General features: G+C 38.3%; 2 protein-coding genes across 2 annotated transcripts in view; one reads left to right on the top strand and one right to left on the bottom strand.

Annotated features, from left to right (window-relative positions):
* The window catches only part of ETFDH (electron transfer flavoprotein dehydrogenase), a 31,617-nt gene extending 22,953 nt beyond the window's left edge, over positions 1–8,664 (top strand). The window contains exons 8-13 of the mRNA XM_006752662.2: positions 90–230; positions 1,632–1,775; positions 4,538–4,706; positions 6,616–6,798; positions 7,051–7,272; positions 8,290–8,664. Of these exons, the coding sequence (XP_006752725.1) occupies positions 90–230; positions 1,632–1,775; positions 4,538–4,706; positions 6,616–6,798; positions 7,051–7,272; positions 8,290–8,453 (1,023 nt within the window). The 3' untranslated portion in view covers positions 8,454–8,664. The remainder of the gene's footprint in view (positions 1–89; positions 231–1,631; positions 1,776–4,537; positions 4,707–6,615; positions 6,799–7,050; positions 7,273–8,289) is intronic.
* Positions 8,665–8,981: 317 nt separating this feature from the next.
* PPID (peptidylprolyl isomerase D) lies at positions 8,982–21,684 on the bottom strand. Its single transcript, XM_006752661.2, has 10 exons — positions 21,544–21,684; positions 20,125–20,265; positions 17,923–18,029; positions 15,998–16,186; positions 15,415–15,537; positions 15,149–15,255; positions 13,350–13,491; positions 10,240–10,326; positions 10,101–10,143; positions 8,982–9,360 (listed from the first exon to the last, which is right to left on the bottom strand). Exons 1-10 carry the CDS (start codon positions 21,626–21,628, stop codon positions 9,272–9,274), a joined length of 1,113 nt encoding a protein of 370 aa, XP_006752724.1. The 5' UTR covers positions 21,629–21,684; the 3' UTR covers positions 8,982–9,271.
* Between the last annotated feature and the right edge of the window lie 6 nt (positions 21,685–21,690).

Raw genomic sequence — 21,690 nt, 5'->3', positions numbered from 1 at the left:
ATTTTCATAAATAAGACAAACTTGGCAAGTTTTATACATTGTAGTGACATAAAAATTTAAATAATACTCTAGGACTTTTTTTTTTTAAGCTATGGCTTATTGATGAAAAGAAGTGGAAACCTGGGAGAGTAGATCACACTGTTGGCTGGCCCTTGGACAGACACACTTATGGAGGCTCTTTCCTCTATCATTTAAATGAAGGGGAACCCCTGGTGGCTCTTGGTTTTGTGGTAAGTTATACGCCCGTTATGGAGAGTTCTGTTACTGGATCATCAAGGTTATAAAAGAAGGGTATTGAATCTGAAGAATGTAAAATGCTTTACTTAAAGCTTATGTTCTAATGCAGTGGTTCTCAACCTGTGGGTCACGATTCCTTTGGGGGTCGAACGACCCTTTCACAGGAGTTGCCTAAGACCATTGGAAAACACATATATAATTACATATTGTTTTTTGTGATTAATCACTATGCTTTAATTATGTTCAATTTGTAACAATGAAATTGGGCGTCACCACAACATGAGGAACTGTATTAAAGGGTCGCAGCATTAGGAAGGTTGAGAACCACTGTTCTAATGTAATCAGCATGTAAAGTGCTTATGGTTATTAGAGACATTAGTCTACTTAACACACACAGCTTTACTAATAGTAGCTACTATGTGTCAGGCACTGCTAGATATTTCACTGAGAATTCTTAAGTTTCATAAATCCTTTGAAGTAGATATAGCCTTTTTTACTGATGGGAAGTCCAAACAAATTAAACTACTTTCCCAAATAGGCCTATTAAATGATAGAGGCAGTTACACACTTCAAAGCCCATTATGACCTGCTGCCCCTGAAACTTTAGTCAGCACTGGGTTTGAACTTATAACTTTTTAAAAACATGAGCATTTTCTCCTTTTTGGCCACTTCTACCTTTAGTAAATTACATCTTGAACATCACAAGGAACAGAAAAATTGCAAATTTCTGCACCTTGGAATTGGTAGCAGTTTATTGTGTAATGTCATGATTAAACCTGCAAATGAACTATTGTTAAACTTATGTGCTTTTTGAAATCCAGACAAGTTGCAGCAGCACCATCTTTGTGTAGTTATTCTAGTGACTTAATCTTTTCAAAGCATAAAAGCCTTGGTTATTAATTTCAGCACTACAGTAATGCCTTTAAAATGTAACCTTTAATATTTCTTGTCCTCTTTTTTCTAAGTGTGATTACATCCTGTTCATTTTTGCCTCAGTAGTACTGCATATAGCTTATGTATTGTAGAGTTGGTATTGGTAACTGAATAATTATTACAATTCCTTTTATAGAAACACAATGTGAGGGACACTTACCTACAAATATTTTTCTAATATGGACTTTGATATATAGAGCACAGTGATATATTAATATGTTCCAAGTATTAAAGTTTTTCTGATTATAAACACAAGGTATTCTTTGTTTACCCTTTCTTTTCCAAACATTTTATTTAGTTATTTAAATTTAGGTTACAGTATATAGTTCTCTTAAGTACTTTGAGTATAAGAAATTTAATGTACATGTTTTCTGATAAAAATTACATTTTAGCTTAACATAACTTGAAATAAAAATGTCTAATTGCATAAATATATCAAATTTAATTATAAAAATTTTAAGGTTGGTCTGGACTATCAAAATCCATACCTGAGTCCATTTAGAGAGTTCCAGAGGTGGAAACACCATCCTAGCATTCAGCCAACATTGGAAGGTGGAAAAAGGATTGCATATGGAGCCAGAGCTCTCAATGAAGGTGGCTTTCAGGTAAGTTTCCCAACTTTTTTATTCTTTATTTGTGTATTATAAATCCAACATTGAAAATATAATGTTATAAATTTAAAGAATAGAAAATCACTTCATAGGAAAAAATTTAGGTAATTCAGCAAGTCACCAGGTATTTATAAGACTGTGTCACACTGTAGTTAAATAAATTACACCATGAATTTAAAGAATATATTGACTTGCCCTAACCGGTTTGGCTCAATGGAGAGAGCGTTGGCCTGCCGACCAAAAGGTCCCGGGTTCGATTCTGGTCAAGGGCATGTACCTTGGTTGTGGGCACATCCCTAGTAGGAGGTGTGCAGGAGGCAGCTGATGGATGTTTCTCTCTCATCGATGTTTCTAACTCTCTATCCCTCTCCTTTCCTCTCTGTAAAAAATCAATAAAATATATTTAAAGAAAAAAAGAATATATTGAATTCACTGGGTTTTTTTTGGTTTTTTTAACCAGAAAGGTAAAACTATGTGACCCAAGATATTTTTCTTTATCCTTTTTTATAGTATTGTTTTTAATATATATATATATATATATATATATATATTTCCTTCAGAAAGGAAAGGAGAGGGAGAGATAGAAACATCAATAATGAGAATCATTGACTGGCTGCCTCCCACATGCCCCCCACTGTGTATGGAGCTCACAAAGGAACCTGGGCATGTGCCCTGGGTTCAACCACTGAGCCATACTTGTTGGGCCTTTTATTCTTTAGCTGCCAGGAAATTCCAAGGCAAATACTAGGTTTTGTTATATTCAATAGCACATACACATTCTCATTTTAAAACATCTGCCTTGTATGCGTCAACATCTCAGATGGTTTTTAGGAAAAAACCTAAACTTTTTACTTAAATTTTCTGATTTAAATAGTCAAAGATTCAGAAACTTATTTTCAGTTAGTTTTAAAGACCATAAAAGCAGTAATTTGGAACACTGTTTTATTTTTATTGATCTAACAAATATTACATGACTATTTTCATTGTCCTTCAGTCTATACCCAGAACTCACCTTTTTCTGATAGGTTTCTAATTATTTGTAGTCCTAGTTTAATGAATGCTCCAGAATACAGCATTTCTGAGTGAACTTTTCCTTGTTCCAGCACGCCCCCTACTGGGGATGGAGCTCACAGTGCAACCTGGGCATGTGCCCTGACCAGGCTCAACCACTGTTCAACCCAGTTCCTTAACAAAATGCTCAGTGCTGTAACACTGTCCACACAGGGGATCCTTCCAGAACTTAAAAACACACATTTTCATTGTGCCATACGATTTGATTTTTAGGATTTAAGCGCCAATTTGGATGAACTTGCACTAACAATCCACATCCTGTCTTCTAGTTCTTGAATCAAATTTAGTGTTAACAAGATCACAGCCTTGAGAAGTGCTGTCATTATCCAAGTTTTTAGCCACTGTCTGGTTTCAGCTAATGGCATTCCGGAAAGTCCTTTACCCATACTGTCTGCTCTGTGATCCTCTTGCATTTGGTCCAAGAGAACTACAGTCATAAATTCATTCCCACATATACTGTAAAAGGATGGGGACCTTGATCTCCATTTTACCAGCATTCTTCTACCGCATTTTGCTTCTCACCACCTTTCCCTTACAGCAGTGGTTCTCAACCTTCTGGCCCTTTAAATACAGTTCCTCATGTTGTGACCCAACCATAAAATTATTTTTGTTGCTACTTCATAACTGTAATGTTGCTGCTGTTATGAATCATAATGTAAATATCTGATATGCAGGATGGTCTTAGGCGACTCCTGTGAAAGGGTCCGACAGCCAAAGGGGTCGCGACCCACAGATTGAGAACCACTGCCTTATAATTAGAATTCTCTAATTGAAGGGACCTGTGTGGCCACAGATTGGTCATCATGTCTTCCTGCAGCTGATGGCAGTTGTTTCCCCGTTAATTACCTGTCCTCTGAGTCACTTTCAGCACCATCAGCCAAACTTTACCACCCACCACTTTCTCAACAAAGACCATGGCTTCCTTCAGGAAACCCACAGAGAAGAAAAAATGCAGGAGGAATGAACAACTCTGCCTTTCCTCTCTCCTTTCCTTTTCAAACTATAGATTATAGTACATTTTCCCAGGCAAACAACCTGTAATTTAGGTGCCACATTATGGGGTATATATAGGCTTTTATTGGCTAACCCAAAAATATCACCAGCCTTTATTACATTGTTCTTTATCAATAATGTATATTGAGGCCCAAACAACTATTCTCAAGTTAATTAAAATGTTAATGAAGGTAATAGCTAATTGTGATGCCATGATTAGAACCTATGTTTCCATCCCTAGATATCAAAGTAAAATAAAAAGTGTATACAGAGGTAAGGTACCATCCTTTGTGTACCATGTTACCATGATGTAAAAGCAGATCACAATTTAGATAATAGTCATTCAGGTTTAGGGAATATTTTTCACTATGACACAGTGTACATGAAAACATTTTATTTAAATGTTAACCCTCTGTTCTTAAATCTGCTTCATATAGGTTAGTCATGGGGAGGGAGAAGGGAATATTTGTAATAGAAAAATGGTAATAATTCTAATCCTCCTTCATTGGGAAGGGGAAAAATCTGCCCTTGCTCGGTTTTTTTCCCCCTTCAGTATATTCATTTTCTTTTCTTTTTTTTAAAAAAATGTTTCTCTACATCTTTAAACTTATTTAAGAGGCTATAATGTGGAGTGGTCAGTTTTGCATGTTAAATTTGAGCTAACAATATACTTTAAATGTTTCTTTCCTCAGTCTATACCAAAACTCACCTTTCCTGGTGGTTTACTAATTGGTTGTAGTCCTGGTTTCATGAATGTTCCCAAGATCAAAGGTACTCACACAGCAATGAAAAGTGGAGTTTTGGCAGCAGAGTCTATTTTTAATCAACTAACTAATGAAAATCTCCAATCAAAGACGATAGGTAAGAACTTCCTATTTATTTAAAGTATAGAAATTTGTCAGGTTTTTCACTGAAACATTGATTTCAAGTTGGTGAGTACTGCATTACATTACACACATATAATATACACAGTAAGATATCTCGCAAATACCAAAGTGTCTTGTCTGAAAACAGAAGAGCTGTGCGAACTACAGAATCCAGCACCATCCTTGGCAGAGTTGGCAAGCACCAGCATTTATGACACTCCTACTGTCGTGGAGAGGAACAGCTACCACTGAGGCCTCAGTAAACCCTTAGTCTAAAAAGACCTTCTCATGACTCTCCACTTTTCTCAGAGTAAAAGCCAAAGTTCCCTCACCTCTCTGACTTCACCTTTTTACTCTCGTTCCAGTCGCAGGGCTTCTTCACTGACAGGAACGTGTCAAGCATGCTTCCTTCTCTTGTCCTTGCTCATGGCCAACTCTCTCCTTCCTTCTCCTTTGTCAAATACCTCTCATAGTGAGTCCAATTGATTTGCAACACACAGCACTCTCAACACGCCCCACTCCACATGAAGTTTTTTTCTATAATTTTTTCCCATCTTTGATACACTATATAATTTATCAACTTAATCATTTGTCTCCTACCTCTTGGAAGGAAAATCTGATTATGCCTTCGGATCTTTGTAAGAAGGGAAGCCTAGAGTAGGGGAGAAGGAGGAGATAAAGTAGAACAGAAACAGCAAGGTGGAGTGTGATGGTTGAGTAGTGGAACATTTTTCTGATTTTCTTGCCAAGTGTCTTTCCTTTTTGGACCAACTTGTCATGTAAACATAATACCACACATAGAAAGTACTAGGGCAAGTACATCACCAAAAACTAAGTTAGGGATTAAAGCCTGAAGGAGAGAAGTGGAGCCAGAACAGGAAATAATGACTATAAGGAACATAGTCACTGCCCAGCTGATGTGGATAAGGGGTTGAGTATCGACCCGTGAACCAGATCACAGTTTGATTCTGGGTCAGGCACATGCCAGGTCATGGGCTAGATCCCCAGTAGAGGGCTTGCAGGAGGCAGTTGATCAATGATTCTCATCATTGAACTTTCTCTCTCTCCTTCCTTCTCTCTGAAATCAATAAAAACATTTTAAAAAGAACAGTCATTATGTAATTCACAAAAGTTTATAAGAACCACTTTGTCCCATTAAGTATTAAATGCATGCACCAAATTTTAGGTATTATTATAATTTCCTAGGGCTTCCACAACTACCACAAACTGGGTGGCTTAAAACAACATTTGAGTTGTACAGGCTAGCAGTTTGAAATTAAGGAGTTGACAGGACCATACTCTTTGTGTAGTCTCTGGGTGAATCCTTTCTTGCCTCCCAAGCTTCTGAAAGCCTTGGGCATTCTCTTGGTTTGTGATAGAATTAACTCCAATCTCTGCCTCCATCTTTACCTATCTTCTGCTTGTCTGTGCCCCATAAGGACCCCAGTCTGGATTAAGGGCTCCCTTTACTCCAGTATGACCTCATCTTCACTATTACATTTGCAACAACCCCATTCTGATCCATTCTTAAATACTGGGAGGTTTAGACTTTAAAATGTCTCTTCGGGGGTGGGTTGGGGGGTGGGGGTCAAAATTCAACCCATAACAGAAGTGTTTCATTGATCAATGATAATTTTTTTTTTTCACTTTTATAGGAAGCATAAACTCAAGCTTCCTTTTCAGGTTCCCTAATTTTAAAACTTAACTTTCCATGCTACCAATATAAGAAATCAAATTTAGATGCTGCCAACATTTATCAATGAAACATTGTGTGTTCTTGTGATCACCTGTTTTTTAAATTTAAGATCCATTCATCAGATATTTCAGAAACAAAATACCTTGATCAAGTATTTTATACTCTTTGAGGCAATTTCACACTTAACATTTCGTATTTTTAATAAAAGGACTCCTTGTAGCTGAGTATGAGGACAATTTGAAGAAATCATGGGTGTGGAAAGAGCTATATTCTGTTAGAAATATAAGACCCTCCTGCCATGGATTCCTGGGTTTATATGGAGGGATGATTTACACTGGAATCTTTTACTGGATATTTAGAGGAATGGAACCATGGACTCTAAAACATAAAGGTAATAACAACATATTTGAGTGTGTTATAATCATTAAAAACTCATGAATGGAATCCACTAATAGCTGAGAAAGTTATCTTTTTTATTACTTTGTTTTAAATTTGCTTCAGTCTCTTTAAGTGAACAGAGTATCATTATTATGAGAGTAAAGTCTTATTTCTTTGGTATATTTTCAAGTTTTATAAAAGTTTTTTTTTAAGTACTTCAAAATTATTGTATATTTACTTAAAATCTTCCTCAAAACTTTTGAAGGTTCTGACTCTGATCGGCTGAAGCCAGCCAAGGATTGCACACCTATTGAGTATCCGAAACCTGATGGACAGATTAGTTTTGACCTTTTGTCATCTGTGGCTCTGAGTGGTACTAATCATGAACATGACCAGCCAGCACATTTAACCTTAAAGGATGACAGTATACCTGTAAATAGAAATCTGTCAATATATGATGGGCCCGAGCAACGCTTCTGCCCTGCAGGTCAGTACTGTGATTTCCATTCATTCCTATTTGCTTTAAACATATACGAAATATGTCTCCATTGCTTGGAAATTATAAATGACTCCTATATCCAGCTTTTTAAAGAAAACATTATTTTATGGTTCTTACTCTAGCAATGCTAAAATAATAGGATTTCTTTTTGAAGCCTAATTCAGAGGACATTTCTCAAGAGGTCTTTCTGTGTCTACCCTCGGACAGGATAAGGCCCACAGAACACCAAAGAATACCTGTTTCCACATTCACACAACTTTAAAAAAAATGTTATGGTTGCGTGCACACACATACACACACGGTGTATGTATGTATGTATGTGTGTGTGTGTGTGTGTGTGTGTGTGTGTGTATATATATATGCTAAAATACACATGTATGTATGTATGTGTGTGTGTATATATGCTAAAATACCGAGCTGTAGCCACATTCAACTCAAGAAAATGGTCCCAAATTTGAAATTCATGACGCTCTATCCACTGAGCCAAACCGGTTTCGGCTAGTGCTGAGTTTTTAACTACAATTACAAAATGGTAAATGAGTCTCAAATGATACACTAAAATAGTGTTCATCATGAATACTGTATCTTTTAGTGCTGAGTTTTTAACTACAATTACAAAACGGTAAATGAGTCTCAAATGATACACTAAACTAGTGTTCGGCTGTGTAAAAATTAGTACACTGTGGAGAGGGACTAGAATGTCTGAGGGCAGGGACTTTGACTGTATTTGACTTTATTTTAATCACTTCTGTCATAATACCAGGTTATAAACAGGGTTAAGACTGGCTCTGTTGTTTTTCAGCTACAGTACCATACAGCACATTATATATACAGAATTGTAACTCAAAAGCAGCCAAGATCTTTGTAATATGCTCTATGGGTAAACATTCTGAAAAAAAAAATTTCAAGGTTTCTGTAGCTACTATTTCCAGGACTTCAATTTCTATTTTTGAATTTTGAAAGTTGAAAAAATTAGGTATTTAACAATATTATTTCTCTTTACAGGAGTTTATGAATTTGTACCTTTGGAACAAGGTGATGGATTTCGGTTACAGATAAATGCTCAGAACTGTGTGCATTGTAAAACATGTGATATTAAAGATCCAAGTCAGAATATTAACTGGGTGGTACCCGAAGGTGGTGGAGGACCTGCTTACAACGGAATGTAAACTATAACTAATTTCATTTGCAGGCAAGTCTGATAAACACTTTCTTTATAATGTTGAGAAATTAGCAAGTATCAACATATCTTATAGCATATTACTGATCAGAATGTTCATAAAATATCAGGGAAATAATTTTATACTATACCTAAATTTGTCCCATAAAAAACTATCAATATTTATCTTAAATAAAACTTTATTAGTGATGTAGCATTTACTTATCTCTTCAATTCTTCAAAGATTCATTACTAACAGCAGAATAAACTATTGGCCTTTCATGTACATTTGCTTGCCAAATTCAAGACTTCAAGTATGAAAATAAATGTATAGTTTAGACCTGAGGTTGGCATCCAGCCCACCACTTTTCTTACAGTTTTCTTGGAACACAGCCATGCCATGCCTTTTGCAGAAATGAGTAGTTGTGACAGAATACAATGGTCCTAAAAATTTACTATCTGGCCCTTAGAGTCACCAGCACAAACCAACCAGTTTACAGAAAGCTATATCAAAGAATTGAGGGAACTAACACAAACGTAAGCTTTCATCTGTTTATTCAACAAGATGTATCTTTAGTTTAAAAATAGGTTGAACACCATTATTCTTTGTAATACAGATAGCCGGAGGGGTGGGGTCAACTTCACTGTTCTTTGTAACACTTTTATTAAGAGTGAACCAGTATAAGTATTTCTAAACTGTAAACAATGGGGAACTGAAGTATCAAAGGAAACACATTAGGGATCATATTTAATAGACAAAAATCCCTTAAATTTTCTTATTGCCTTTATACATCAATGTGTAATATTTAAGGATAATTGAATTCCTTATTAAGCAAACATTTTTGCATACGCTGCCTTCTCTTTATCTTTCTGTGCCTTTATCTTTTGTTTGACTTTCAGCAATTCTGCCTGGATGGCTGCAAAATAAATATGTAATAGGAGTTAGTTTTCAAACATCCAAAAATTAGGTTGAACAATAAACAGATGTTTTAGTATGATAGTTAACTTCCCCTTGATAAATTCTTCTTGCCCTATTAACAGAATAATGTATACTGAGAAAGCAATACATAATCACTAAGCATAATTTTAGAAAACTGTCTATTGAGAGAATTCAATTGAATTATACAGATTTGCCTTCTCCATTAGAGAAGTGCCTCCTGTTTTACTTTAGTATTAAAGAAGCCAAAGGTATATTTTAATATCTAGATGTAGTATCACTATTAGTAGTTGGTGTAGTTGAAAGACAACCTTATTTTTGTCATCGTATCACAAAGCTTTTCTATTAGTCTATTGGCTAGAATATTTGGGTTATGGCCACATTCAGTTTAAGGAATGGTCATAAACATTAAATTCACCATAATAGTCTTTGGTACTTTTGACTAGAATTAAACGAATAGGAACCAGATCTCAAATGATACAATAGAACAAATAGTATTCAGATATGTGAAGACAGTATTCTGGAAAGGGTCTAGAATGTAAGCTCTCTGAGAGCAGGGACCCTAACTTGCTCAATGAAGTATGATCAGTGCCTGGCCCAATGACAGGCATTCTGTAATATCTGTGGAATAAATATCTAAGTGGCAAAGGGTACAGTGTTTCATTAAGAGAAATTCTTAAAGGACAAAGTGAACTTTTACTACAAAAACTGCCAACTTACCTTTATCTTCTGGTGCTATTTCCTGAGCTTTCTTAAGATCAGCCTTCAATTAGAAAAAAGTTTTTAGGAAATATTAGGTATATGACTTACGAAGGTGGTTGTCTATTTTTAAAAACTGAAATTTAGGACAAAATTTTACCAATGCTTGGTCGTATTCTTTCAATCCTTGCCATCCTTGAGCTCTACGGTACAGTGCTTTGGTATTTGATGGATCTATTTCAAGAGCCTAGATAGAAGAATCAAATTAATACTTTATATTAAGTAAGTATTAAATGTATGTACTAGATTTAAATTTATTTCCTGTCAGTTCCAAATCAACCCTTCACTGCTCTGTGAAGATGAATCCTATAAATCTCTCCTCTGCTAGGTGGCACAATGTTAAGTTTTGTCAGTAGAGGGCTCTACATGGACATGGAAGAGAAAGCCGATTTTTCTTCCAGGTTCCAGTGTGCTCCTCTTATTAGGTTCCTGCAGTTTGTCAGTAGCAACTTTCCACAGACAAACTCCCCAGGCACTCCAGTGAGTAATACAAGTGTGGTGCTCAATGACTGCCTCTGCCACACAAAAGCCATGGCCATCCCCTCTCCAAAAAAGTCTGGATCTCAGCCAGAGGTCTAGAGAGGTGCCTCTTCCGAGAGGCTCCATACCCACCTAGGGGAAACAGATCCGCTGGTCCCATCACTTTAGAATCTCTTTACTAGCCAATCCCTTATTATTCCAGTCCCCTCTTATATTTTCTTTTAAAGTTCTGTATGGTTTCTATTTCCTGATTTGGCCCTAACTGATCAAAGAAATCCATCTATACTAATAAAAGGGTAATATGCTAGTTAGACCGGATAGACTGGACATCTTCCAGACAAAGCCGTTGTGGCTGCGAGGGCCAAGGGCCGGCGGTGCAGGAGAGGCGGCGGCGCGGGCCAATCCAGCGCCATGTCCCCTTCTGCAGAGGCAGCGGGAGAAAGGGCTGAGTGGTCTTGGTCCCAGTGCTGCCCCTTCCACAGAGGCAGCCAGAGGCAGTGGCACAGGCCCAGTCCCAATGGCACACCTTCACAGAGGCTGGATGGGGGTGCGATCTGTGCCTCAAGCTCCCACAGCCCCTCCCCAGCCAGCCTGGCCCCAGATCGCCCACCACCCACCAGTGGGTGGGGGGCAGGCCAGCACTAAGAAGTGAGGGCTGAGGGCCAGCAGCTGCGGCAGCCGGCAGTGGCAGCAGCAGTAGGATGATGGGGGTGGCACCTTCCCTGATTGGCCAAGTCACCTCCCTCAGAGGGAGGCCAGACTGTGGCTTAGGCCCACTTTCCACGCAGAGTGGGCCTAAGCCATCAGTAGGACATCCCTGAGGGTTCCCGGACTGTGAGGGGGGCAGGCCGGGCTTTGGGAAATCTCGGCGCCCCCCCTCCATCCAGTGCACAAATTTTCACGCACTGGGCCTTTAGTTTTGAATAAAAGTCTGTTTGCATGTAATTTTTTAGGAGGATGAATAACTTTTAATAGGTCTCTACTCTGAAATAAATGTTTTAAAAATATTTTTTTACTTAACATCTTTTAAGGTCAGTACTTAGATTTACTGAAAAGGGTACATTATCTGACTCACAAAGGTCAAAAAGAAGAGATCCAGAAGATTGATGAAGACTAATCTTTTCCTCTGATAACGTTTTTCCTCTGTTGTACTCCATTCTAAGTATATTCTTATCTCTATTCCACCTACCCTACCAAATTAGGATATCATTTCTCCTTGCTGTGGATGTTACTGATCTACGTACAGAATGTGCAATATACATTAAAATTATTGGAGGTGGTCTTTCTAAAATACATGGTGTAGTATGGAAAATTTTTCAGCTCTACAATAGGGAGAAAGTTATAATTGTGTATTTTAAGTAAGGTATGCTTTTACCTTTCTAGCTTTTGCTGTTAGTATTCCTGGATGTCTCCATAAAGGTGCTTAACATGAGCCCAACACTGGTAAATGCTTTACATATCTATCTTACCTAATAATAGAAAACATGTAAATTGACCATCCCTCCACTACTCTCACCAGCCAATCAGAGTATACAAATTAACCCAACAAAGATGGCGGTTAATATGCATACTCAGGCACAAAGTGAAAACTGAAGGCTCTGGCCAGAGCAGCAAAGACTGAAGGCTGAAGAGGTTTCGCCTCTCCGCTGCGGCCGGAGCGAAGGCCTGGGTCCCAGGTGCCAGAGGAAAACCAGTGCTGGCAGCCAGGGGAAGGAAGGCCTGTTGCTGAAATCTCTTTGTGCAACAGGCCTCTAGTCTATTTAATAGGAGGGTAATATACAGATTTGTTGGGACGCCATCACAGTAACTACCAATCATCAGGCTGCGCGCGTAGCAGATGTGGGTGGGCGGGACTTGCAGCATCGGGAACAGGGGTGGGGCCATGGCGGGGGCCTCCACACACGAGCACCAAGGCTCCTGAGGTGCCTGCGCGGAGGTCCACAGGCCTACCTCTTTGGGGCAACCCAACGAGGAGCCCCAGGTGGGTGATGTATCGCGGGGCTCCCGTACTGTGACAGGGCACAGGCCAGGTTGGGGATCCTACCCCTACCCCTGCTCCCAAGTGCAAGAATTTCTTGCACCAGGCCACTAGTCTGTATATAAAAACCTAATATACAAACTGTCCCCCTGGGAGTTCAACCAGGAGTTCAATCGATCACTATGATGTGCACTGACCACCAAGGGGCAGCATGGAACGAAGGAAGGCCCCGCTGGCAGCTGGAAGGCCCCAATCAGCCCTGATCGCTGGCTAGGCCTAGGGACCCCAGTGTTATATAATCCTTATAATAAACCCATGAGGCAGGTATTATTTCCACTTTACATATGAAGACTTTTAAATTAGGAACTTACCCAAGATCAAAAAGTTAGTGAGAGGTCTAATAAAAAAACTATGACTGACTCCATAACCCATATTCTTAGTAATTCCTGGCTTTGTCTTCAAATGCCTAGCACCTAACAGGTGTTCAATATGTTAAATGAATAAGTGAGCTGATGCATGTGCTTTGAGGAAAAAAGGAAAAGTATCTTAATAGATATTGAGTAATACAATAAGCTCAGTAAATGGATTGAGAGGAAAACTGATGTCCAAAATATTTAGAGATGAAATGACATGTTTTATCGAGTCTCATTAGGTCCTATGCAATGATATATTAATGTATATAAAATTGTTTTGTTCAAGTTCATAAATCATAATCCAACACTGTCAAAAAGTTCAACAGCAAACAGACTTACCTCCAAACAACTGTCAACTGCTCCCTGCCAATTTGACATCTTTAGTTTACAAGCACCAATATTCAGCATGCAACTTAAAGCTACAGGTTGCAGCTTCACTCTATCTGCTTTCTCAATAACAGCTTTTGAACCTTCCACGTATCTGGAGAACACATTAATAAAAGTAAAATGTAAAACTAGCGTAAGACATATTCTGCTTCTTCAACTATGCCAAAAAATGTTAGGTCATTTCTGATATAAAAAGTTTATCAAATGCTAATATTAATATTCTTAATATTCATTATCTTTTCTTCTTCAGATAACTTATTTTTATTTGTTACAACTTTTTCCCAAATTGTTCAAACAGGCCAATTTAAGAATAATCCCCATATCTAAAGATAATTGTGCACTATTAACACTTTTTAATTTTAAAAGCCAGGTCTCAATTACATACTTTGAGAAGCAAGGTTCTCATTGTGTAACAGGGAATGGAATGGGAAAGGTGAAGAACTCTGTAGTGTTGGTTTTGAATTGTCATTTAATACAGTTCCTAGCTCTGTCTACTGATGAGGACTCAGAAACAATAAGCATACCTGGTTCCCATAATTTGTTTCTCTAAAGTTTATACCCTAGTGAAAAGAATCAGCACTCCTTGGAGAAATTGCTGATACCCAATCAGGAACTGGGTTAAGTGTAAAAAGGAGCCTGGAACATCTTGTGTCGGAAAGTAAGTTAAGTGATCACAGACTAAGAGGAATATGTCAAAAGGATGTAGAAAAGGGGCTTCCACTAGAAAAATCTGGAACCCCTTGGGCTTCAAAAAAAATTATAGTAATAGTATAAGACCTGAAAAAAATCCACAGTCTATAGTGATACTTGGAAGTGGGGAGAGGAAAGGTTCTTTGAAACAGAAGAATGCTAGCTTATAATAACTGTAGAATGAGTGATAAAATTAGAAAAATCACAGTTCTGCAATCATCAAGGCAATAACTGATTAGGCAAGGGTCTTCAATGATGTAAAACCACTGGATGAAATGTTAGAAACTGAATATGCACACAATCTCACAGTATCACCTCAGAGTACTTACTATTTACAAAGGGGAAAAGGCATTTTTACAAGACATCTGGCTGACATCACTTTAATCAAGTGCCAAAACTCAAAACTGACATGTGCCTTCAATATGTGTGATGTCATAGAAAATATACATCACCTACTTAAGTTCTCTTGCCAAAATATCCTCAACCTAACCTTGAGGAAGCAATCAAACAGATGGTATTATAGAAGACAGCCTATTTAAGACTCCACAAAGTATAAGTGACAAAAAACTTATAGAATAGGGACTACTAAAAATGAATAAACTAGAGACATAAAACCAAATGATATAATTGACTCTGGAGTAAAAAATAAATAAATTAAATAATTGGGGAAATTTGAATGTGGATTAAATATTAGGTAATATTGTATGAATGCTATTTTGGGGTGTTTTAATGGTAGTAAGGTTATGTAGAAGAATGTCTTTGTTTCTTAGGATATAATAATAGATATTCAGGGGTGAAGTATCATGGTATCAGCAACTTCCTCTCAAAAATGATTCTTCAAAAACAAACAGTAAAAATTAACTAGTGAATTGTAGGTTAAAATATATGGGCATTCATATACTATTCCAACTTTTCTGTATTTGGAAATTTTTCAAAATTAAGAAGTTGGAGGCAACAAAAAAATGCAGCTAATCTGCCAAAAATACAATAAACTCTTGAATTTCAGCTTACAATTCAATTTACAAGTTCTTAAAAGCAATTTATTAAAAATATTTTATTACCTTAAAACCTTTGTATATTTTTTAATGGCCATCTCCCAGTTCTGGGATTTGAAAAAAGTATTTCCAATGTTTTTTAAATCTTCTGTTATTAATAATATTTTATCTACCTGTATAAAAGAATACAAATATTTTGGATTTTAGTAAGTAATGTGGTTTAATGCTGGGTTCTATCACTAAGACAGATTGACACAAATATCTCAAAATTTTAGTACTAAATAGTTTTAGTAATTGAAGTAATTAAAGCTTGACTAATTGAAAGTACTCACGTCTTTTAAATCTATATCTGCATCCTCGGGGAAATCTGGATGACTGTCACCAGAACCATCTTTTGGGCATATTCCCCAGTCATCCCCTTCCTTCAATTCTCCACATTCTGCAATAACGCACAACTGTAAAAATAATCCTAAATTGTAGAAGGGCACTAACATATTGATATTATATATATTTTTAAAAAAGTCTGGGTTTAAAAGCTATATGCTTTTCAAGTTATATGCAACATGATCCAAGTCACTTCTAAAATGACAGACTGACTTTAGGAGGTTCACCCATCTGCTCTAATTACAAAATGCCCTTTAAAAACATTCCAAGTAATAGAACAAGCAGAACGAGCAGATGCACAGTCGCTGTGAGTTTCATGTCCTGGGGCAGGGTTTCGGGAGAGAAAATGGAGGAAGACTGAAATTGAAATAATAAAAATCTTTTTAAGCTGCCCTAATCTTTTTCTTGAGTTTAAGTGGCAGATTCAGGCTTCTATACCAAAAGTCATCCTAACTTTTTCCAGCTAATAATCCTCAGATTCTTTTACTTACATTTCTTTAAGATAGCAGCTAAGGTAAACTTTTTACTTACTTTGGCAGGTTTTTCACCTTCCACTTCTACATTTTCCAGGATTCTTGCCACACCCATTCCTTTAATTACTTGGCCAAATACCACATGTTTCCCATCCAAATGAGGAGTTGGAACTGTTGTGATGAAGAACTGAGAACCATTTGTATTGCAGCCTGCATTTGCCATGCTCAATAAACCCTCCTGGTCGTGCTGTAGAAACAAAATTAATTTAATGAAAACCAAGGTTAGAGGTACTAGTCTGAATTGTTCTTTTACTGACCATACACAAAACTATGGTAGACTGTAATATCATTTAGATCAAAAAACATAATAGTACTTTATTTTAATAGCAACCTTTAATTCACAAAATGTAGGGTTATTTAATCACTTTTTAAACTTTAACAAATGCTGATGAAATCAAATAAAGTGACAAACAACAGTGGGGGGTGTATTTCTAAATTGGCCATATTAAGAAAATGCTTGTATTTCATCTTTAAGATGAAAATGCTACATTAAGGAAATCTAATAATTATACTGTCTTTTTTATGATGGATGGTCTTTTTTTCTGAGAAACACTAAACATTCTTCTGACTTTTATGGGCCTACATTATGATTCTTCCTTTACACATCAATAAACAGGGAACCATGATAGATTATTCAATTTAGACAGGCTATTCAATTAGGTACTTTCAAATCTCAGACGAATCCAAAACTTATGGCTTTCATCTGAGTTGAAACACTTCTTAAGGGAATGCCCAAAAGAAACTACTGCATCCATCTATATTGAAGTCAAATTTTTTCCTTGGCACCAACCTGTTCAAAGGTTCTGTGAAACCCAGTTTTCATCTTTGCACTTTTTCCTCAGGTTTTCTAAATTTATTCCTTGTTGGGCCAAGCATTATAAATCTAATGTTAGTCTTCCCACTTAAAATGCCTTTTAACCCTCCAATCTAAATCTAATTCAGCTTTCAAGGTTACCAAGTTTGTAGAAGGCAAGAACTATGTCCTTTCAATAGGCCTCCTTTCTTTAGATCGGGGACGGGGAACTTTTTTTCTGCCAAAGGCCATTTGGATATTTATAACACTATTCGAGGACCATACAAAATTATCAACTTAAAAATTAGCCTGTTCTTTGGTCAAACATTTAATTAACTCACCCCTAATGCCTTGGCAGGGCCAGACCAAATGATATAGCGGGCATATTGTTATTCTCCAGTTGTCCCATGTGTTTTAATCTTGTCTTCCCATTAAGATTATAAACTCCTTGTCATCAAGGCCTTTCATTTTTATAAACCCTTTGGTGCCAGTGACAGTATTAAATTCAAACAGTTGCAGTCAATAAATACTGCTTAAAAGATGGATGAGATTTTCTTTTCAAGTTATACTCATTACCTTGTTCATTTTCCTCATTTCCAAAAAGATCACTTTACTTTTGTACTTACATGTCCATTCTTATAACTTGAATGATGCAATATAACCCGATTACATCTTGGGACAATGAAGATAAGAAGGCACAGGCACCACTAATGTCCTTAAGGAGCGGACAATAACCATATCCTCTAGTTTGCAAATCCCCTGATATCCTGGATATTAGCGATGGTTTTGTTGCTCTTCAAATTCAAGCATAAAGATGCACAAGTTACCATCCTTCTGATAATGAGAACATTTTCCTGGAAACAATTTTGCCATATGGTGGCAACACTTTAAATCTCATTAGCTTTACTGAAGTATGTAAATCTGGATCACACTGAAACAACTATAGTATTTTTGCCAAATCATTACTGGATGAAAATATTCCGTATCAAAGGCGCATATTGCCAAATATGACACCTTTTAAAAAGAGAGGAGAATCTAAACGCACTTGAGACATTTATCGGTGTCTTAACCCAACAAGTGCCCATGCACAGTACCCTTTATTATCATAACATGCATTTTGTCTACTTTACCTTATAATAGAAATTTTCATCTTCAAACTTTTCACCATAAATACTTTCTCCACCTGTCCCATTCTGATTTGAGAAGTCTCCACCCTGAATCATAAATTTCTTAATAACTACAAAAAAGGAAAATAGCTATTAGAAACAAAGCCATGTTCATGTTAACCATCACCCAAAAAATTTAAAAAGAAACAAAGCTACGACTTCAGCAATGTTAACTAATGAATATGTCTGCAAATTAACCCAACAAAGATAGTGGCTAATTTGCATACGTAGGGGCAAAGCGGCAGAGTGAAGACTGAAGGCTCCAACCAGAGCCGCAAAGACTGAAGACTCCAGCAGGAGCGAAGGCCTGGGTCCCGGGTGCCGGAGGAAAACCGGTGCCGGCAGCCAGGGGAAGGGAAGGCCCATTGCACGAATCTCTTTGTGCAACAAGCCTCTAGTCCTATATAATAAAAGGCTAATATGCAAATCAGGTCTAAGTCAGATATCTCCAGAGGGCTCCCGGACTACAAAAAGGTTGCAGGCCGGGCTGAGGGGACCCTCTCCCCCCTCTAGTATATCAAAATTATCTGTCTTTTCTGGCAAATAATTAACTCCTTAAGTACAGCAACTCTGTGTGTTTTTTAATCCTCACCCGAGGATATGTTTATTGATTTTTTTTAGAAAGAGGGAGAGGGAGAGAGGGGAGGAGAGGTAGAGATAGATAGAGAAACATCCATGTGAGAGAAACACTGATCAGTTGCCTTCCATATAGGCCCCTACTAGAGATCGAACCCGCAACCTTTTGGTATACAGGACAACACTCCAACTGAGCCACACCAGCCAGGGTAGCTACTCCGTCTTTCATCCTTGTTACTATGTGTATGGCTGGGCACATATTAGTCACCCAATAATGTCTCCTGAATAAAGGCCAATTATTCTAAGATTTGTTATACTGTGGCAGAAAGATTTCAGCAAAAATCATCTCTTGGTGTCAAGGATTCCCAAGACTACCCCAATGTTCAGAAATTCCCTAAGATTCATGGGATTCAGCATTTGGTTGTATTATAGCAACACAGTAAGGACACACAACTAGATAATAAAGGGGAAAAGATACAGGCAGAGTCTAGAGCAGCCGTGGGCAAACTATGGCCTGCAGGCCGGATCCAGCCCATTTGAAATGAATAAAACTAAAAAAAAAAAAAGACCGTACCCTTTTATGTGATGATGTTTATTTTGAATTTATATTAGTTCACACAAACACTCCATCCATGCTTTTGTTCCGGCCCTCCGGTCCAGTTTAAGAACCCATTGTGGCCCTCGAGTCAAAAAGTTTGCCCACCCCTGGGCTAGAGGAATCCATGTGCTTCTTTGTGCTCTCACCCTCCCACAAGCTGGTCAGAGCATTTTCTTCCCCCAGCAAAGAAAGTGCAATAACGTGTATGATTTGTTCCAGCCCAGGAAAGCCCAGTAGAGACTCAGCACCCTAGGTTTTCATTGAGGATGATCATATAGGTATTCTCTGCCTAGTATGAATCAAAATTCCAGAATCCCAAAAGGAAATTGAATTAGTTGTATAAAGTCTAGGCTTAGTAATCCACCTTTATGATTTTGGGAATGGTTCAAGTTCCAAGTTCCCAGACTCTACACAATTCTACACAATGGCCAACCTTGCAAGCAGAACTTTCTAAGGACAGCAGTCCCAGGGCCTGCTATGTTAACTCTTTAGAACCTTCAGTCTATTGGGGGAACCACCAAATAATCACTAAACAAAAGTATAATTAGAAAGTGTGATAAGCTGTGTGAAATGTCATCTTTTCATCATATCACACCATGTGCCCAAGACACTAAAGTTTTAAATCGGCGGCAGCCTTCCCAAGCAATCCTGCCCAAGAAGATTTAACTTTTTTATCACCTGGTAGTCAAGCTATCCAAGGTCTACCTACTTATCATGGCCACTCTTTTTTTTCTCAATCTAATCACATTGAAGTTAGAGGACTGGTGAAACTAGTGTATTTCATTTCTCTAGAAATAAACCTTAGTACACTCCTATAATTAATTCTACCTTCTACAGCCCAACCTTTATGAAATTGAGCTATTGCCTCAGGTGTCAAAGCATCCTCTTGGAAGCTAATAGTAATTTTTAACCTTTGCCCCACAGTGTCTTCCCCAACTCCCATAGGACAGGGTTTGATTATGTGTAAGAATCAGTTTCAAAAATTTACATACTTCGATGGAAAGGGCAACCTTTGAAATGGAGAGGTTTCCCAGTGGTGAGTCCAATGCCTTTTTCTCCTGTACACAGTGCACGAAAATTTTCTGCAGTTTTGGGTACAATATCTGCAAACAATTCTAAGACAATTCGGCCAACTGAAAAAAAAAAAAAAGAAACAGTGTCAGTATGCAAAACAACCAACCAAATAAGCAAATGATAAAAGGTCAGTTAGTAAAATTATGATGACTAAGATTTCAAGTTCTCTCTTTTATTTTTCTAGTATTCAAATTTAGTCAACTTAAGCATACAAATTTGAAACAATTAGTTTTCTGCACCTTACAATGGTTCACAAATACAACAGCCAGAAGATCAGCACCATATAAGGGACACCATGAAGAACAAATTTTTTACGTTCTGAGTAATTTCTTCAACATGTACTCAGCATTTTCAATCACCAACTAACTACAGGGGAAAAAAAATTAAAAATGCTTTGTGTCGTCAGATTGGCTGAGTTGTGAGCATGGCTGAAGCCTTTGTGCTTTGTGGAACCTGCCTGCTACGGCTTCTGAAGCAAAAGCTGGAAAAGTTGCCATTCCAGCTAACGCCTGAGCCACGTGAAAATAAACCTGGCACTAGTTTCAAACCCAACTCCATGTACCTATAAGTGTGTGTGTGTGTGTGTGTGTGTGTGTGTGTGTGTGTGTATCCATATGATCCACGGGGACCTCTGGATCCTGTTATGTACGTTTGTACAACATTCAAGCACCCTGCCTGGTCAGCAATTCTAACGTGTTCCAGAACCAGCGCCATTCGGTGCCAAGCAATAGGCGAATCCAGAGTTTAGGGAGCGTCGGGGCTGCTAGCGTAGCCTAGGCAACCACATCCCTACAAGGAACTTATTTCCCCCAAGGCCAAAAGAGAGACAATGGTCCCCAATCTGACTGGCCCGCGGAGTTAAGAATCAGTCATACAGAAGAAGGCACACGCAAAAGTCACTTTAATTTGTAAATCACATGACAGTTGCTGATCAAGCTCGCGTCGCCAAACGCACGGCGGGACGGGAGCCCCACTGACGCACACCCATGGGTTTCCTGGATGTCTCACTGCAAACATAAAACCATCTTATTTTATGCCAACGTAATGCTGCAAGGTGGCGGGAGGTGCAAATAGGAGAGACAAACCTAATGGCTACGATCCCCGAACCAGAAATTTCCAGAAACTTCCGCACGATCGGTGGCCTTCTACAAGGGCGCTGGCTCGACCCAAGCCCAAATTCAAGGCTAATTTATTCAGGCGGGACAGTCAGCGTGGCCATTCCCGCTGCCCTAACGGAGCAGCCCCCGGCCCGAAGCGCACCCGACCCGCGGCGACCCCTGAATCCCAGGAAGCCCAGCCCCCTCGGGGCCAGTCTACGCATCTCAGACTCCGCTCACCTCGCTCGCCTCCGACGTCCACGTCAAAGAAGACTCGGGGGTTACTTGGGTTGGAGGGCTTCGTTTGGGGGGACGGGTGCGACATTTTGACTTGCAGACGCGTTTGGAAGCGGATTCCGGGCACCTCGTGGCTGCGGAGTCACCGAA

The sequence above is a fragment of the Myotis davidii genome, unplaced genomic scaffold (assembly GCF_000327345.1).
Source record: "Myotis davidii unplaced genomic scaffold, ASM32734v1 scaffold50, whole genome shotgun sequence".
Classification (NCBI taxonomy): Eukaryota; Metazoa; Chordata; class Mammalia; order Chiroptera; family Vespertilionidae; genus Myotis; species Myotis davidii.
This window is presented reverse-complemented; position numbering and strand designations above follow the sequence as displayed.

What these genes read in the sequence shown, in the direction of transcription:
- PPID (XM_006752661.2), bottom strand. Translation starts at nt 21,628, where the DNA reads ATGTCGCACCCGTCCCCCCAAACGAAGCCCTCCAACCCAAGTAACCCC. An exon ending in AAGGTGAAAAACCTGCCAAA is followed by an intron (nt 15,538 to 15,997) that starts GTAAGTAAAAAG and finishes TTATTTTTACAG; the next exon opens with TTGTGCGTTATTGCAGAATG. An exon ending in AATAGCACCAGAAGATAAAG is followed by an intron (nt 9,361 to 10,100) that starts GTAAGTTGGCAG and finishes TTTATTTTGCAG; the next exon opens with CCATCCAGGCAGAATTGCTG.